The sequence below is a fragment of the Solanum tuberosum genome, unplaced genomic scaffold (genome assembly GCF_000226075.1).
Source record: "Solanum tuberosum cultivar DM 1-3 516 R44 unplaced genomic scaffold, SolTub_3.0 scf00245, whole genome shotgun sequence".
Lineage (NCBI taxonomy): Eukaryota > Viridiplantae > Streptophyta > Magnoliopsida > Solanales > Solanaceae > Solanum > Solanum tuberosum.
Genome location: NW_006239167.1, coordinates 671,679 through 689,134, shown reverse-complemented (window position 1 = coordinate 689,134; position 17,456 = coordinate 671,679). Strand labels below are relative to the sequence as shown.

Genomic DNA, 17,456 nt, shown 5'->3' with positions numbered 1-17,456 from the left:
ATATATTTAACTTTTGTCATTCTCTTATTCATAGTTAGGAGCGGTGGCTATTGAAAGCTAACTGGAGTAGTGGGACAATTCATCTAAAATAAATTTGTTCCTCTGGGAGTTGGTGCAGGGAAATAGCAGATTTGTTTGTATTTACTTAATTGTGCTGGCATTGAAGTGAAATGATTAAGGGGTCATTTGGTAGAGTGAATAAGAATACTATTGAGTAGGATGTATTAGTAATAATGAGATAAGTTATACTGAGACTTTCTTATCCACTGTTTAGTTTGGTGTATTAAGGGCAGTTTTGAATTTAACCATGCTTATCCATATATTGGTAATCCTTGTATAGTTGATACCATGATTTGCTTAGTTATACACCCTATAATAGTGAATAGGGTGTATAACTAATAGGCTAAACGTTCTACCAAACTAAGGGTTAAATAATACCATGAGTAATGCATGTCTTATTTTCTCTAATATATCCTACCAAATTATCCCTAAGTGATTATAGATAGTCCATACTAGTGCTAGCAAAATGGATAAGATATTAGAGTCTCCATCCGATCTGACCAGTTAAAACGGGTTGGTTAACTGATATTTTAAAGAGCGGATCAAATATGGATCAATCATATTACCCGCTTTATAAAATTGAGTACTGGCTGATCAAATACGGATCACGAGGACTAAAGATGTGAAGAAGACTCTGAGAGATACCGCAAGCCGCGAGAGTGAGCTGCATTTTATTATCCATAGAACCCACTATACACCCTTGTAGATGCTGCCTCCATGTGTTCTTTCCTCTTTAGTCTTTTTTTACTTTTCTAAAGTGTAAGGGAGCTGAGAAATGGTTACATGAAGAACCAGAAGGAATGACAGAGAAACAGATAGGTCTGACTGAAGAAAACCATTTTTTAAAAATTTAGAAGTGCATTCTAAGATCTTTTAATAGCTTCTAAGCATATGGTTTTTATTTTTAAAAGAAAATATCAACATTTCAATTTCTGAGATCAATCCAAAAGTTCATGATTTAACTTTAATAAGTTGATTTTGTTTCATTGGACTGAGAAAATAGTTGTAAATCCTAGTTTATTGCTTCTGGAAAAATTATCCATGTTATAACGCTCAAATATTTTTATATTCATCATTTGTTTTTGAAAGAGAGGCACTCAGAATTTTGATCTTGTAAAACCATCGATAGAAGTACCCATATTATCCGCCCATTCACCCCAAATTTGACTCCTACTGAATATGGGTGTGTCGGATGCTTTATACATTTTTTTGTCTAACTCGTTCTCAACCTGTCCATAACTGATCTGACCCGTCCATTTGCTAGCACTAGTACATACTCCATACTGATCTTGCTTGCATGCAAGAAGCGATGATTTAGTGTTTGAACTTTGACCAAAATTGTAAGTTAGTGTTGATCCAAGTTTTATGCATGCTTTTCATGAATTCAATTACTGATAACCAGTTTGCAGGGTGAAATAGGCCGTAGAAGTGGAGGAGATAATGTACTTGAAAGGGAGGGATATGCAGTTGCAGCTGGGTTTTCACTAGGATTGGTTGCCTTGGGTATGATTGAAAGTGCACATGCATTATTATGGCTAATATCTGTTTCTAAGTTTTTTTTTTTTAAAAAACTAAAGGTCGTGGAGAAGATGCTCCTGGCTTTGTGGACTCTTTGGTTGATCGGTTATTCCTGTACATTGGCGGCAAGGAGCCTCAAAACGTATATGCTTGCAGAATTTGTCTCCTGTTTTATGCAATATGATTCCAAACTTATGGTTTTTGACTAAAGTGATGTTCTCATTTTCTTTGAATAAATTCAGGAGAGGTCCCATCTTTTTGTTCCATCTATTGATGAACTCAATCGGAGTGCAGGGCAGGTCAGGTCGTCTTGTCGCTACAGATATTATATTACTGCTATTCTTATCTGACTTAGAGATAGGTACCAATCATCCGAAACTGTACCATTTCTCTTGCAGATAATGGACGGTACTGCAGTCAATGTTGATGTTACTGCACCTGGAGCCACCATTGCCCTTGCTCTTATGTTTTTGAAGGTAATTTTAGACATAATATTACTTTTTCCTTAGAGATAACCTCCCATACAACTTACTTCTAATCATTAATTTTGCTCTTGATCCATTGCAGACAGAGTCAGAGTTGGTCTATTCTAGGTTATCTGTCCCGCAGACACATTTTGATTTACACTATGTTCGACCTGATTTTATAATGCTCCGTGTCATTGCTCGGAATATGATAATGTGGAGCAGGTAAAACATGCTCCCAACACTTTCCAATCATCAATAACATTTATAAGTTGCTTCTCAGGTCTAACTATGGTTTAATTTCTTCTAGAGTTCATGCATCTGAAGAATGGATTCAATCTCAAATTCCGGAGGTTATTCAAAATGGTGTTAAAAGCCTTGGTGATACCATGAGTGACACAGATGAGATAAATGCTGATGCATTTGTTCAGGCGTATGTTCACATAGTGGTTGGAGCCTGCATTTCTCTTGGTAAGCCTAAGTTCTAAAAGACAGCTATCGCCTCTTGTCTGTTGACTCTAGCTTCTAGTTAAGTTGCTATGTAATACTATCTTCCATTTTATGCCAGACATGAAATTTTGATAACCAACAGTTTCCCTAACTTATATACATAACAATATGCTTTAAATGGTTTTGAATTGTGAATTTAAATGTATTACCAACAATGGAATCAGTAGAATTTGAGAATTCAAATGCAGTACCAACGATGGATTCAATACTGTCTTCTACCAGTTCATATAAATCACTGCTAAGGAAGGTTGCATTGAGTTTGATTTGGGAGGGCAGATCAGGTTTTAGAGATATCAAAAATAATGTTACTAAGTGATGAGTGGAAAATAGCTCGGTCCCAATTTGAATTGTGTCAAGAAATGGACCTCCAGCTTAACATCTGCACTAGAGTTTAAACAATTTAACTCTTAGGAGTCGTTTGGTAGAGTGTATAAGAATAATGCAAAATATAGTGTATTAGTAATGCTTGCATTAGTAACGCTTGTATTAGTTATGCTTGCATTAGTTATGATAAGATTTTTTTATGCAATGTTTGGTTTGGTGTACTAAAAATATTATGCATTACATAGTTTTTTTAGAAAAAATATTTGTCTACAAAAATACCCTCAGCAAATATATTGGAAAGGATGTAAAAAAGTTTTTGAGGGCAATTGTGTCTTTAATAATGTTAATGCATGCATTAGAACCCATTGCATTACTAATGTATAGAAATAGATGGTATTAGTAATACACTCTTCAATACACAATAGAGTGTATTTCTAATACAAGCATTAGTTATGCATAGGTTAGAAAAGTGTACCAAACAAGGTACTAATAATACATCAAGCTAATGCAAGCATTATTTTCTCCAATACACTCTACCAAACGACCCCTTATACTCTATGAACTAAAGCAGGCAGAGATATGAATATTCTTGAAAGTTGGAGAATATAACTTCTATAGTAGCATGGATCTTTCAGAAGTTGGTGGATATGGTCAAAAGCTCCTTTTCAATACAATAGTGTTTCAATACATACCAACTATAGAAGCTTTGACAGCTAATGGAAATTGAAAGTAAAAGAAGATATGTTAAGTGTTGCGTACCTGAAATACTTTGTACTATGAAACTAAATAATGTCCCTTTGTTCGTTTAGTGAACTACATGGGACGGTGGGGTTGGAGCTATTGAACATCAGATCTGTTGGATGTTGTATTTCTTGTTATTCTTGACTTGCAAGCTATAATTTTGGCAGGGTTAAGATATGCTGGTAGTAGGGATGGCAATTTACAAGAGCTGCTCTACAAATATGCACTATACTTCCTTAATGAGGTCTGTTCTTCACCTTATTGTGCCGATTCATATTTATAATGCTGTAACAATTTACCTCTAATCCTGCAGATAAAACCTGTATCTGTCTCAAGTGTGGCATTTCCAAAAGGACTGTCTAGATATATTGATCGTGGCTCACTGGAGACATGTCTTCACCTAATTGTTCTCTCTCTATGTGTGGTTAGTATATATCTGCACAAGTACAAATTGTTTAAATTTATGGTTAGGCTTCATTCAGAAATTCTACTTGTGCAGGTCATGGCAGGGTCTGGACACCTACAAACATTCAAGTTGTTAAAATATTTGCGTGGTCGAAATTCAGCAGATGGGCACTTGAGCTTCGGTAATCAGATGGCTGTAAGTGAATTGTCATTTTACAACGAGTTCTTGAATCACCTGTTTATTCCACTGGTTGCTAACTAAGTTCCACTGTAGATCAGAGAAATGTTTGTGATCCACCAACAAAATAATGTGGATTACTCATCAAATTTTCCTTGAAAAGAAAAGGAAAAATACCATAAATAGAGCTGTCAGTATGGGTTTGCCAGCTGAGTTGGCCCAAACCAGCCCGTGATTTGATAGGATTGGCTACAAATTTGTAGTCCATGTAAGAATGAGGCTTTTTAGCCGAGCCCAAGTAAGTCCGTCTGCCCATGAGGCTTGAGCGAGGTTTGGGTTGGACCCGCCCATGGGCCAAATAAAAAATATTTAATTTAAAATAGATAAATAAAAATGAAGTAGAGTACTAACAATCACAAGAAATGAGTCAAACTCAAAGTTTATATAACCCACCATATAATCATATTGTAAAGTCTAATGATCAAAGTAGTAAAATGCAAATACAAAATTATATTATATTTCATATCTGAAGCTACAATCAGATGTTTACTTGAAGCCATTATAAATCATCAAACTTCTTTTTGAGAAAGATAAATCATCAAACTTCTACTGAGACCTATATCACAATAAGAGACATCATATACAACTAAAATTGTATTGAACCAACAATCCAATACAAAAATTTCATATGTAATGGACATTACTAACAATTGAAAATATTTGATAATTCATACTTAATAAGTATTATTAGGATATTTAATTTTAGTTTGAGACTTGGATAGCAACATCATGTAATTTTGTCTGATAAATATTCATGTTAAGCATTTCTAGATTTGAATCTAAATTTAAAAAATCATTTAAAATGTGAACCGCTGACCCCGCCCGGCCTGAAGCACACATAGAGATGGTTGGGCTAGCTGTTTTAAGGACCATCAACCCGTATTGACAGCTCTAACCATAACCATTTTCTTTCAACAAGAATAAATAATTGCTTGGACATTTTCATTATAGATTTGCAAGCATCTGATGATAGGACATTGGTGAATCTGCTGTATGCACTTGTTCGTTCAAATTGTTTTCATTAAGATGCAGAAGATATTGTGGATTCAACTTTTAGTTTCTTCTATGACCATCTTTCTCATGCAGTGTTCTGAAAACTGTTCCAGGTAAGCTTAGCCATTGGTTTCTTGTTTATTGGGGGTGGAAAGCAGACTTTCTCGACTAGCAAAAGTTCTATTGCTGCTTTACTAATAACACTATATCCGCGATTGCCGACTGGACCTAATGACAATCGGTGCCACCTTCAGGTAAATGAATGCAGAAGTGAAATACTTTAATAGAGGAAAATATGACCTCAGTTTGTAGCAGTGTTTTTAAAGGCGTTGGGGAGGTACGTTTCGGAGCGCGTTCTGAGGCAAGGTGATGGAAAATCTCCCTTGCGTGCATGTGGGAGGCGCAGTTCCATAGGACGGATGCTCTAACATGTCTGGCATATGCCTAGGCATGCCTCGGACCTCACTGGAGAGCCGCACGCCTGAAAGTTCTGAAAAGATCAGTTCAAATTTCGAGAAGAAGAATTAGAGTAAAATTAATATTTATTCCTTGCCACAAACATGAATCAAGTATAATGAAAGAAAGTGAAAGACCTGATGTTGATCCAAAAGAATACTGTAGAGTTTATGTTTTAATTTTCTTTAATTTCATTCTCATAAAGCAAAGAGAGCGGATGGGCAACAATAGTTCTCCGATCTCGAATTGTGATGACCTTGTGCCCTTGGTTTTTAAACATTTAGGACCTTCTTAGTTGCTCTGCGTCTGGGTTTTGAACGATTGAATGGAAATTATGGGAAGAAGATGAATTCTCAAGGATTTCAAAGTCACTCTCCTTTTACTTTTTTTCTGTATGGACTTTTAGGGGGATTATGGTTACTGAGTAGATACTAGGAATACTGGGCGTCACTTAACAGTGGAAGTAGTCCAGTAGTTGACACTTGCTAGACAACTTTTCTTATGAGATTTCTGTAGATCTGCCAACTGTAGGAGTACCTATTAGGAGTGTTGTAAATTTTATAGAGGATGAACCGTTTAAATGAGAGAGACAATCATTGACCCCACCAGAGCTATTTAAATGAGGGGAAAAAGAAAGGCAAACTGATAATTCCTCTTTTTGACAAGCACCTGAGAATATCACCTTAAATAAAAAGGACTTATTCAAGGGGACAAATGAGTTACTAGGCTATGTGAACATTGTTCTGAAGAGTGCATATGAATGCACCTTCTGTGGAAAGAGTTCTTTCTTGTTTGACATATCCAGCTATCATGTGATGCAAAGGAGAGGGTATATGTACCTACCCTCTAAGACATGTGTGATGTGACTAAAGCCTTTTGAGAGGTGTTGAGTTCAGATACGAAAAATCCCATGGACCAACTAGATACTGGCAATACCTGAACATAGTATTGAGTGGATCGGCGCTGATTTGTAGTTCACTTATCTCGAAACTCACCTTTCTGGATTTGATTGATACTAGTTATACAGAGATTGAAATTATTCAACATGTGAGAAATATAGGAAAAGAATATTATTGAATTGTTGTTGTGTCTACATTATTACATTGAGACCCTATTTATAGACCCTAGAATACAATCCTTTACCAAGTAGGATACTATTTAGTATTCCTATTTCTATTTCTATTCCTATTCCTATTCTAATGGGATTGTATAAACCTATTCCTATTCTAATAGGATTGTATAAACCTATTCATATTCTAACACAACATATTGGTTTCCCTGTTTCAAATTGTCCGATTATTGACTATTTCCTTTTCCCCTTTTGTGGAATACCTCTTTGCAACTCTATTAATCTTTCTTTGATCTCTTAAGATGTCTTCGATTTTGGTTAATATTCTATGTAAACATCTCATATAATCATTATAATTTGTATTTGCTTCCTTCCATTCCATTTCTGGTGATTTATCAGCAAATACTTTTGTAATTTAAATTTGCATCATACAGGCTTTTCGGCATTTGTATGTTCTTGCAACAGAAGCTCGCTGGGTTCAGACAGTTGATGTGGACAGTGGTTTACCTGTCTATTGTCCATTAGAAGTTACTGTTCGAGAGACAGAACACTATGCAGAAACGAGTTTTTATGAGGTTACCCCGTGCATTCTTCCAGAACGTGCTGTTGTAAGTTCTGGTCTTCTGTACAAGAAAATTATGCAGTAATTTTAAGATTATTGAACACATGAAACATTAGGTCAAGCCAATTTTTTCCCTTTTGGCATTATAGTTGAAGGCTGTTCGTGTCTGCGGCCCTCGATACTGGTCTCAAGTCATCAATCACATTCCTGAGGGTAAAGTTGACATTGGTTTTCACTTCATCTAGTTGGACATCGAGGCTAAAAACTTATTTTGTTCAATATTATCTGCAACTCTTTTACAGAAAAACCATGGAGCTCAGGGGACAAGGGTGATGCGCTTAGTTCTGGTATCCTCTATGTCAAGAGAAAGGTTGGAGCATGTTCCTATGTGGATGATCCTGCAGGGTGTCAGTCACTGCTGTCACGAGCAATGCACAAGGTTAGTTCTCACTTACAAAAATTCAACTCTTCTTTGTCCTGTCTAATTGTTACATCAAATTATGTTTGCTTTTATGTAGGTGTTTGGCTTGACACGTCTGAGAGCTTCAGCAGCAAGTAGAGATTGTCAAGATGGTGACATGGTAGATCAGTTGATCAGTACTTTCTCGTCGAACCCAAGCTTAATTTCGTTTGCCCAGCTCTGCTGTGACCCTAACTGGAATAGCAGGCAAGTGCCCATATATTCATTGCTGATTCTCAAGTCAATATTCTAGCGGTTATTTTCCTGACTCAGTGTGTACTCGTTGTGTTCTTTATTTCCTTTTTCTTAGCTCCTAATTCTGACACTTTTGTGTTACCTCGGCATACAGATGGATCACACAAAAAAAATGAATAAATATCATTAAGCATGAATTAAAAATCGATCTGAATCTAATAACAGAATGTAATGTTTAATAAACCAAGAAAGCTACATAAAATTCAAGTAGGGGGGAAATGAATTTTTCCAAGGTGACTTGGTTACAAAATAAATCACCCTAGAAACCTGTGATTGAAGAAATTGTTCTTCTGTCTCATTCCCATGAACAGTTATTAATCCTGATCCAGCCTGGCTGTTCAAGTGTTGCAGCTGGATATGTAGTCTAAACTAGCTTTGCTGGCTTGTATTTTTTAACTGTTATAGAGCAGGATAAGAGCGAAAAGGCTAACTTTTGGAGGCTGGACGTAGGACAGAACTATGGGTCCTTCTTTACATCATGAATACTGTAAAAAATGCTTCTTAATCTTCTAACTAAGGGTGTTCATGGGTCGGTTTGAGTCGATTTTCTCCTAAAAGAAAACCAAACCAATTAAGTTGATTTTTCATATATTAGAACCAAAACCAACCAGTGTTTTCAAAGACGTTTATGGGGCTAGTCTCGGGGTGGGGCGTACCAAAAATGCTCCTGGGCGGAAATTAAAGGTGTAGATCCATAGGGTGTATGCACTAGAATTTGGGGCGTAAGCTCCGGGGGGAAAACACAAGTCCCTAGTGCAAAAACATACGCCCCGAGCGTTAACATCTACTTACTAATTCATTTGCAAAGCAGGGACTATTTACATGTACTTACTAATTCATTTGCAAGTTACTAACTGAATGATATAGCAAGATTGTGTGGAAGATTAGTTTTTGATGATGTGAATGTAGAAATATTATGTGGAGTCCTTTCAAACTTGCTTGACAAATAATGAAAGACTAGCCTCCAAGATGTGTTTTATTGTCCTGCTGAAATCCTTGTCTTCTGATTGTAATGATGAGTTGATAGTAAAGCCTGTATTGCACGTTTGCAGATCTGACATTGACTTCCAAGAATTTTGCTTACAAGTGTTATTCGAGTGTGTAAGCAAGGACAGGCCAGCCCTATTGCAGGTGATGATTCATCATGCAAATGTTTTTTACCTTGATAATTCATAAAAAAGATTCTTAAATGATGGACAGTAAATGCTACGTCTTTGAGCCATGCAGTTGTGTAGTTACCATGGAAGAACTTACTTTGAACATTTGTTCTATCCTTTTCAGAAAGAATGTTATATACTGAATATTGAAGTAGTTGTTACACCCCAATTCAAGCTGCGTGGGTGATTGACACCTGATGCTGCCTTAAACTTTCCATGGAGAAAACCATCTGGACATATTACCCTTTTCATAGCAATGCATGCATCACGACATGTAAAGCTTAATAAATTTGGAACTATAACATAAAGCTCATCGGCCTCATCTCATGAAACACTGGCCACAACTAGAGTATTGGGGCTGACCAAAAGCTAAGATGTAGGGAGATGCCTGGCTTGTGCTAAGTTGTTCAGACTCTTCACTTTCGGTGCTTCACCCGTGTCAACACGACGTTGGTGTGGGATCCGTACCTTATTTGGTCAATAAATTTTGGGTACTTCGACCAAAATTGATGGAGAAATTCGAGACAAATACCTATCATTTATTTAATCAAACCAAAAGCTAAGACCAAATTTCAAGCAATGACATCACCCCGTCTTGATCAGATGTTGATTATGGTCAATTCTAGGTATATGAAAAGCTCAATTTCAAGCCAAGGTTCTAAAATGTTCCTGAATGCCTCGAAAACCGCGTAATCCAATCTACGAAGTCAAAAGCACCTTTCAGATCCAACAGAACTGTCAAAATTCGAATTTGACCTAGTCAACCTGATACATAGATTTTGGTTTAACTTTCCAAAAACCAAACTTTCAAACTAAAAATCTTCTCCGAAACTCATCCGATCACCTCAGGAATCGTGTCACCCATTCCTGCAAGTCACGAATAACATCGAGAAGCCAGCTTACAGGAATGGTCAAAATAGGGGAAACCAACTGAAAACACAAAACAGCCATGAGGGTCGTTACAGTTTACACCTTGGGGATACCTTAATCAAGCTGTTAGGGTCGTGATTAGTCGTAATTGACATTTAAAACTTACGGGTCTTTATAGTTGCTTCCTATGAAGGTTGTGTTACTTCTTCTCCTTGTTAAGTAGCTTGTGTTAGTATTCTTCATCAAAAAAGTAGCTTGTCTTAGTATTTGGAGGTAGTCATTTAACATTTGGAAAATCTGCAGGTTTACCTGTCATTATACACAACTATTGGTTCCATGGTTGATCGGGTTACTAGTAGTTCCAGCAATTTACAGGATACACTCTTCATCTCAAGTCTGAAGGTATCTTTTTGCTTTGTACCTGACTTGTTGGCATAATCTATGAATTTTTAAAAAGTGATTTTGTTTCAGATTCAAAGTTCCTTTTGAACTACCTGCTTAGTGTGTGGGCTTGCTATCTTCATATTTTTTCGAGTTTAGATCATTCAAAATTAAGTGTGTGGGCTTAGTGTGTGGGTTTCTTCTCCTTACTTGATTGTGGTTTTGTTTTAGACTCGAAATTTGTTATCTGTGTAGTGCATTGGTGCATGCTTTCTTTGTATACACGTCTGTTGTAGACCATCCAAATGCTCTTTGAAACAAGTGATGAGAATTGAGAAGTCACCACTCTCCACAACATAAATCAACTAGGGAGGTCACTGTAATTTTTAAAGTAGAGGTTAATGTATCTGATATTGTTGAACTGGAGGGGAGCTAACTATGGTTTATTGAATATTTAATATGATCAGTATCAGAGAGATTTCTTTAACTTTATTTACATTCAACTTGTTGTATGAGCCAATTCTTTTTCTATTTGCTAAGCACATAAAAGTATTATAATGGTAGATCGTTGAGATTTCTGTGCAGGTGTTACGTGTGGAATTGTATGCTATTGTATAGATTAGGAGGACAAGTTATGTGTTGCGTGAAGTTCATATATTTGGGAGTTGTAGAGTATGTGGGCTTAGATTTGGTTCCAAAACTTGATAACCATTTATGCATGATTAACATTTTTAACATCATAAAGCCGTGATACCATTGCACCCAAGGGTGTGGCCTAGTGGTCAATGAAGTGGTTGCGAGCCATGAAGTCTCAGGCTCGAATCACAGCGTAGACAAAAACACTAGGTGATTCTTCCCATCTGTCTTAGCCTTGGTGGATAGAGTTACTTGGTACCTGTTGTTGGTGGGAGGTGACAAGTATTCAACAGAATTAGTCGAGGTGCGCGGATGCTGGCCCGGACACCATGGTCATCCAAAAATAAAATAAAAAATAAATCCCTAATACCATCTTTAACTTTATTATTTCCTCTTTATGAAATATAACTTATCTAACATAGAAAGGTACAAAAGACGGATCTATTGTGGCAAGTTGAGATCCTATCCTTGTTCATGACCATTAATGTTTCCAACACTGTAAAGACCTAATACATTCTTCAAGTTTATCATTTCATCCTTGTGAAATACTGTAGAACTTATCTGACACAAGTCAATCAGAGAAGATTTTACTGTGGCATATATAGATCGTACCCTTAGCAAACCTCGGTCAATCAATATATTGCCTAATTATCTGGTGATAGTTACTCCTTCAAAGAACAAACACCAGACTGTTAGATCACAAATCTATTTGAAAACATCCTTAAAAATGAATGCTTGTTGATCTTGACCTTGTACTGATTTCCTGATTGCACATATGCTTTAGCACTGATGGTGAGCAATAATTACTCACTATGCCTTTCATGCTAAGCTGCATATTACCTGTAATTACTGTGCCTGATATCCATCTTTAATGGATTATTGTATTCAATTCTTCGCATACAGATAGCGCTGGCCTACAATAATAGTTTGCTAAGTAAAAGATCAACAAGTTCAAAGGAGGGCATCGTACAATCAACTTTTCTTGGTTCAGTCCAGAAGCGTGTGGAGGAGATTCTTAGTTCATCTCTGGAATTTCAGAAGGATTTTTCTGAGTACATGAAATATGGAAGATGGCCAACTGAAGATTATGGAAGAAGGGCCTCAACTCTTCTTTCTTGGTATGTACAATGGTACAATGTGCCCTCACCATTCCAAGTTAAAAGAGCTTTGGACAAAATCAAGGCAATTAACACATCCTCTTCAGTCCCTCTTTTACATTTGTTGTTCCCTACAACTGATGTTACTGCCCTTTGTGAGATCAACAGAGTAGGATTTTGCTCCAGGGGATGAGATTTGAATATCCTCTCTAAATTTTATTGTTGTTGTAACTAGTAAGTCTGTATGTATATTCTTAATTATTAATTTATAATGTTAGTATTGAGTTACAGGAGGATAATTGAGGTTTTTTTTGGTAGGGTATACAGCCCCGATTCTCTTTACCTATTCTGAATAGCAAGTACTCTTACTCATAACCTTTCTCCTCAACTGCTACACATAGAAAACTTAAATATTGGTGGGATAGTTTTCAAGTCTGCTATTAGTTTTTTGCTCCCATATAAGAAGTAATAGGAAAATAGACACTTAAATGCGAAAATAAAATTTGAACAAAAACACCTCAACATAAAGCACGCAACAACTTAATTGAACTCCGTGAATCGTTCCTTTGTTTTAAATTGGTAAAGTTCAAAAACTTAAATTTTTCTTTGTTTGAAACTTCAGCTAATATTTAAACCTCATGAATTGCTATTTGATGTACAATTTGTAAAGGTTAGAACCTAATAAATTCTTCTTTGAATTTATAAAAATTTGAACCCAATGAATCCCTTCTTTGATTTTGAAGTTCTAGAAAGTTTTTTTTTTTTTTTTAATCTATGAGTCAATTCTTTTTTTTAAAAAAACTTATGTAGATTTAATCCCTCAGCCTATCTATATATTACTCTTCCAAACCCTGCTATGTTAGCTCAATTGTAGGAATTAATAATGTTTCCAGGATGTGGTGATGATAACAATTGAATTGATTGAAATGGAAAATTTATGAACTGTTATATGCCTAATTAGCTAGGAGGGGTACAAAAGTCATTTCCAGTAAATTCTGTTAGGTAGTTAAGTCGTTAGATTCCAGTTGTGAGTTGAAGTAGTGGAGGGAAAAGTAGTTAGAGATTACTTGATCCAAGTTTAGCTATAAATTGAGTGTATCAGTTCATAAGGGCATTCATTGAATAATATCTTACAAATTCTCTTATACTTTCTCTCTAAGTGTGCGTAATTGCAACTCTGTTCAAGAGCTTTTCTTTCATAAGTTCTTTAGGAATTGCATAGCTAATCTCTGCCTAATCATAAGGCACTGAAAAGCTGTAACAAGTTGGTATCAAAGCAGCGAATCCTTGGAATTTTGGAGTAAGGGGAGGCATTATGGGAAGTAATGAAATTCGACGTGAGATAGAGCATTCAATGGGGGAATTTCAACAGTTGTTTGGTGAGCAGCTTCGAGTGATGAATGAGAAGCATGAGCAGAACATGGAGGAGGTTCGACAGATGTTCGCGACGATGAAAGGGACTCGTAAAGCTCCGCACAGAGAAGAAATGGCGTTGGCTGATTCTGGTGGGTCACAGTACAGGGCCAATACCAGGTATTCACGCATCGATTTTCCTAAATTCAGTGGTGAAGATTTAAGGGGATGGGTATATCGATGCGAGCAATTTTTCGAGTATGAGGATACAGAGTATGAGGATACAGCCGAAGAATCGAAGGTGAAGGTGGCTGCCATACATTTAGAACGGAGAGCATTACAATGGCATCAAATGTATATGAAAACTCGATTCTCCCGGGGCATTCCGGAGTGGGAGGAGTATGTTAGAGCCCTTAGACATAGATTTGGGACCTCTACTTAATTAGATCCCCTATCGGAGTTAGTGTCATTACGTCAAACAGGTACTGTGCAAAATTTCCTTGATCAATTTGATGAACTGTTAAATGGGGTAGATCTCACAGAGGACCAAGCGGTGAGTTGTTTGTTGGCTGGATTAAAACCTGAGATAGCTGTCCAGGTGAAGCTATTGAATACTAGATCTCTGATGAAAGCATACAACCAAGCCAAACTTGTTGAGAAATCCCTAAGCCTTCAAAGAACCAGTAGTGTTCCTTATCATAGAACCACTTCTCCAATATTACCTAATCCAAAACCCAATTTCAGCCAACCTTACAGACCAAATCCACCTAAGCATTTCCCTGCTAAACCTTTCACCAAACCTACTAGAATGTTGACCAGCGCGGAGATGGAGGAAAGAAGGTCAAAGGGCTTGTGTTATTGGTGTGAAGAGAAGTATATGCCGGGCCACAATTGTCGAAAAGGAAAACAATTGTACTTGTATGAGGTGGATGAGGAAGAGGAAGAAGAACCACAAGAAGAAGAGTATCGTGAAGTACATGAAGCAAACATAGAAGAAGGAGATGGGACTTTGGAAGGGGCACAAGTCTCGGTTCATGCCTTGTCTAGAGTGCATGACTACAGAACAATGAGAGTTAGAGGATCCTCTAAGGGAAAGGTGATACATATCTTGATTGATACAGGGAGTACCCATAATTTTTTGGATTATGAGACCGCCAACAGGTTAGGATGCCCCTTAGAAGTCATTCCTGCCGTATCCGTGGCAGTAGCAAATGGCACTAAGATCAAGTGCTCTCATATATCTGGTGGATTTTCTTGGAAGATGCAGAGTGTGGAATTTTCCTCCGATATGTTGATATTGACTTTGGGGGGTATGATGTAGTTCTGGGAATAAAGTGGTTGGTCACCATAGGTGACATAAGGTGGAATTTCCGGCAGCTTAAAATGGAATTCATGATGGGGAAGCAGAAAGTGTCCTTAAGAGGAAGTCAACCAGCTGAGACACGGTGGGTGGACAACAAACACATCCAGAAGTTAATGCAGAAGCCGGCTCAGTTGGCCATGATGGCAGTAGCAGTGGTGACAGTCAATCAACCTGAGGAGAAACACACACCTGTGATCATATTGAATTCTCAAGAGGTGAGTATCCCTATTGCTGTGCAGTCCTTAGTTGATCAGTATACCCAAATTTTCAAGACCCCCACAGACTTACCACCTCATAGGAGGCATGATCACAAGATAGTCTTGAAAGAAGGCACCTCACCTATTAATGTGAGACCTTATAGATACCCCACTATCCAAAAAGATGAAATTGAGAAGCAAGTGAAGGAAATGTTGACTTCTGGAGTTATAAGACCAAGTATGAGCCCTTATTCATCTCCCATATTCATGGTAAAGAAAAAGGATGGTTCTTGGAGAATGTGCATAGATTATAGGGAGCTCAATAAGTACACTGTCAAGGATAAATTTCCAATTCCTGTGATCGAGGAACTGTTAGATGAACTGGGTGGTGCTCAACTTTTTACTAAATTGGACTTACGATCTGGTTACCATCAAATCAGAATGATGGATAGAGATATCGACAAAACAGCTTTCAGGTCTCATCATGGACATTATGAATTTGTAGTGATGCCCTTTGGGTTGACAAATGCACCCTCTACATTTCAAAGTTTGATGAACCATATATTTCAGCCTTATCTCAGAAAATTCATCTTGGTTTTCTTCGACGATATACTAGTGTACAGTCCCTCTTTGAGTAGTCATTTGGATCACTTAGAGTTGACCTTCAGTGTTTTGAAGCAAAACTGTTTGTATGTTAAACTCAGCAAATGTTCTTTTGCACAACCTAAAGTAGATTACTTGGGACACATTATCTCTTCTGAGGGAGTGGCTGCTGATCCTACAAAGGTTGAAGCTATGCAAACGTGGCCTTCACCTAAGACAGTGAAGGAACTTAGGGGATTTTTGGGACTCTGAGGGTATTACAGAAGGTTTATTAAAGGTTATGGTGTTATTGCAAGACCTTTGACTGACTTGCTGAAGAAAGATGCTTTTAGATGGTCATGTGAGGCTGAAGTAACTTTCCAGAAGTTGAAGGAAGCTGTAAGTTCCCCTCCTGTTCTAGCATTACCTAACTTTGATTTGGAGTTCCTCATTGAAGCCGATGCATGCTCAGTGGGGGTAGGGGCTGTCTTGATGCAACAGGGTCATCCGTTGGCATTCATGAGCAAAGCCTTGGGGCCAAAATATTCTTCTCTTTCTGTATATGAGAAGGAGATGTTGGCAATTGTGTTGGCAGTGCAAAAATGGAGACCATACTTAATTGGTAGGCATTTCACAATCAAGACAGACCATCAAAGTTTAAAATATCTGATGGAGCAGAGAATCACAACTCCTAGCCAGCAGAAGTGGCTGACCAAGCTTATGGGATATGACTATTCTATTGCATACAAAAGGGAAGTGAAAATTTAGCTGCGGATGCATTGTCTAGACGAAGTGCCAATCCCCTCTCGTTAAATGCACTTTCTGTGGTCACTGGTCAGCTGTTACAACAGATGAAAGATTCCTATCAGAGGGATGCCTATATCATGAAGTTGCTTCAAACTATATCTGCAAATGGTGCTTGCAAACCTTACTACCTCCTGAAGGATGGGTTGTTATATAGAAAAGACAGGTTGATGGTAGGTAATGAGGCAACAGGCAACACTGAAGCAAGAACTGCTGCAAATTTACCATGACAGTGCTCTAGGTGGTCACTCAGGTATGGAAGCTACCCTTCAGAGATTGAAGATGGTTTTCTTCTGGAAGAGAATGAAGCAAGAGGTTTTTGAATATGTGAGGGAATGTGTCGTCTGCCAACAGAACAAATTTGAGCATGTGGCATCTCCGGGTTTACTCCAACCCCTACCTATCCCTGATAGAATTTGGCAAGACATCAGTCTTGATTTTGTCGAAGGCCTTCCCAAAGCTAAACTCTAAATCTGTTATACTGGTGGTGGTTGACAGATTGAGTAAATACGCTCATTTCATTGGTCTATCCCATCCCTACTCAGCAGCTGACGTTGCTCAACTGTTCCTGCATCACGTCTATAAGTTACATGGCCTTCCTCAGACCATTGTGAGTGATCGAGACACTATATTTTTGAGCAAGTTTTGGCAAGAATTGTTCAGCATCCAAGGGGTGGCCTTACATCATTCCTCAGCTTACCATCCTCAAACTGATGGCCAAACGGAAGCAGTGAATAAGTGCTTGGAAGGATATCTTAGATGCATGTGTGGTGACAGGCCTAAGGAGTGGATTCACTGGCTATCACTGGCGGAATGGTGGTATAACACCAACTTCCACTCATCCACGCATATGACCCCTTATGAGGTGGTTTATGGACAACACCCTCCTCTTCATATTCCCTACTTCCCTCAAGGGTCTATGATTGAGGCAGTTGACAGAAGTTTACAGGCAAGGGAAGCA

At 37.7% G+C, this 17,456-nt stretch overlaps 1 protein-coding gene across 1 annotated transcript in view; it reads left to right on the top strand.

The window, feature by feature from the left end:
• LOC102586984 (anaphase-promoting complex subunit 1) overlaps nucleotides 1–12,538 on the top strand; it is a 41,871-nt gene extending 29,333 nt beyond the window's left edge. The window contains exons 21-37 of the mRNA XM_006357248.2: nucleotides 1,470–1,563; nucleotides 1,638–1,720; nucleotides 1,821–1,877; nucleotides 1,977–2,054; nucleotides 2,146–2,267; nucleotides 2,353–2,513; nucleotides 3,785–3,861; nucleotides 3,931–4,041; nucleotides 4,117–4,218; nucleotides 5,367–5,507; nucleotides 7,213–7,386; nucleotides 7,490–7,553; nucleotides 7,643–7,779; nucleotides 7,859–8,007; nucleotides 9,108–9,186; nucleotides 10,386–10,484; nucleotides 12,003–12,538. Coding sequence (XP_006357310.1) covers nucleotides 1,470–1,563; nucleotides 1,638–1,720; nucleotides 1,821–1,877; nucleotides 1,977–2,054; nucleotides 2,146–2,267; nucleotides 2,353–2,513; nucleotides 3,785–3,861; nucleotides 3,931–4,041; nucleotides 4,117–4,218; nucleotides 5,367–5,507; nucleotides 7,213–7,386; nucleotides 7,490–7,553; nucleotides 7,643–7,779; nucleotides 7,859–8,007; nucleotides 9,108–9,186; nucleotides 10,386–10,484; nucleotides 12,003–12,389 — 2,115 coding nt within the window. The 3' untranslated portion in view covers nucleotides 12,390–12,538. The remainder of the gene's footprint in view (nucleotides 1–1,469; nucleotides 1,564–1,637; nucleotides 1,721–1,820; nucleotides 1,878–1,976; nucleotides 2,055–2,145; nucleotides 2,268–2,352; nucleotides 2,514–3,784; nucleotides 3,862–3,930; nucleotides 4,042–4,116; nucleotides 4,219–5,366; nucleotides 5,508–7,212; nucleotides 7,387–7,489; nucleotides 7,554–7,642; nucleotides 7,780–7,858; nucleotides 8,008–9,107; nucleotides 9,187–10,385; nucleotides 10,485–12,002) is intronic.
• Nucleotides 12,539–17,456: the final 4,918 nt, after the last annotated feature.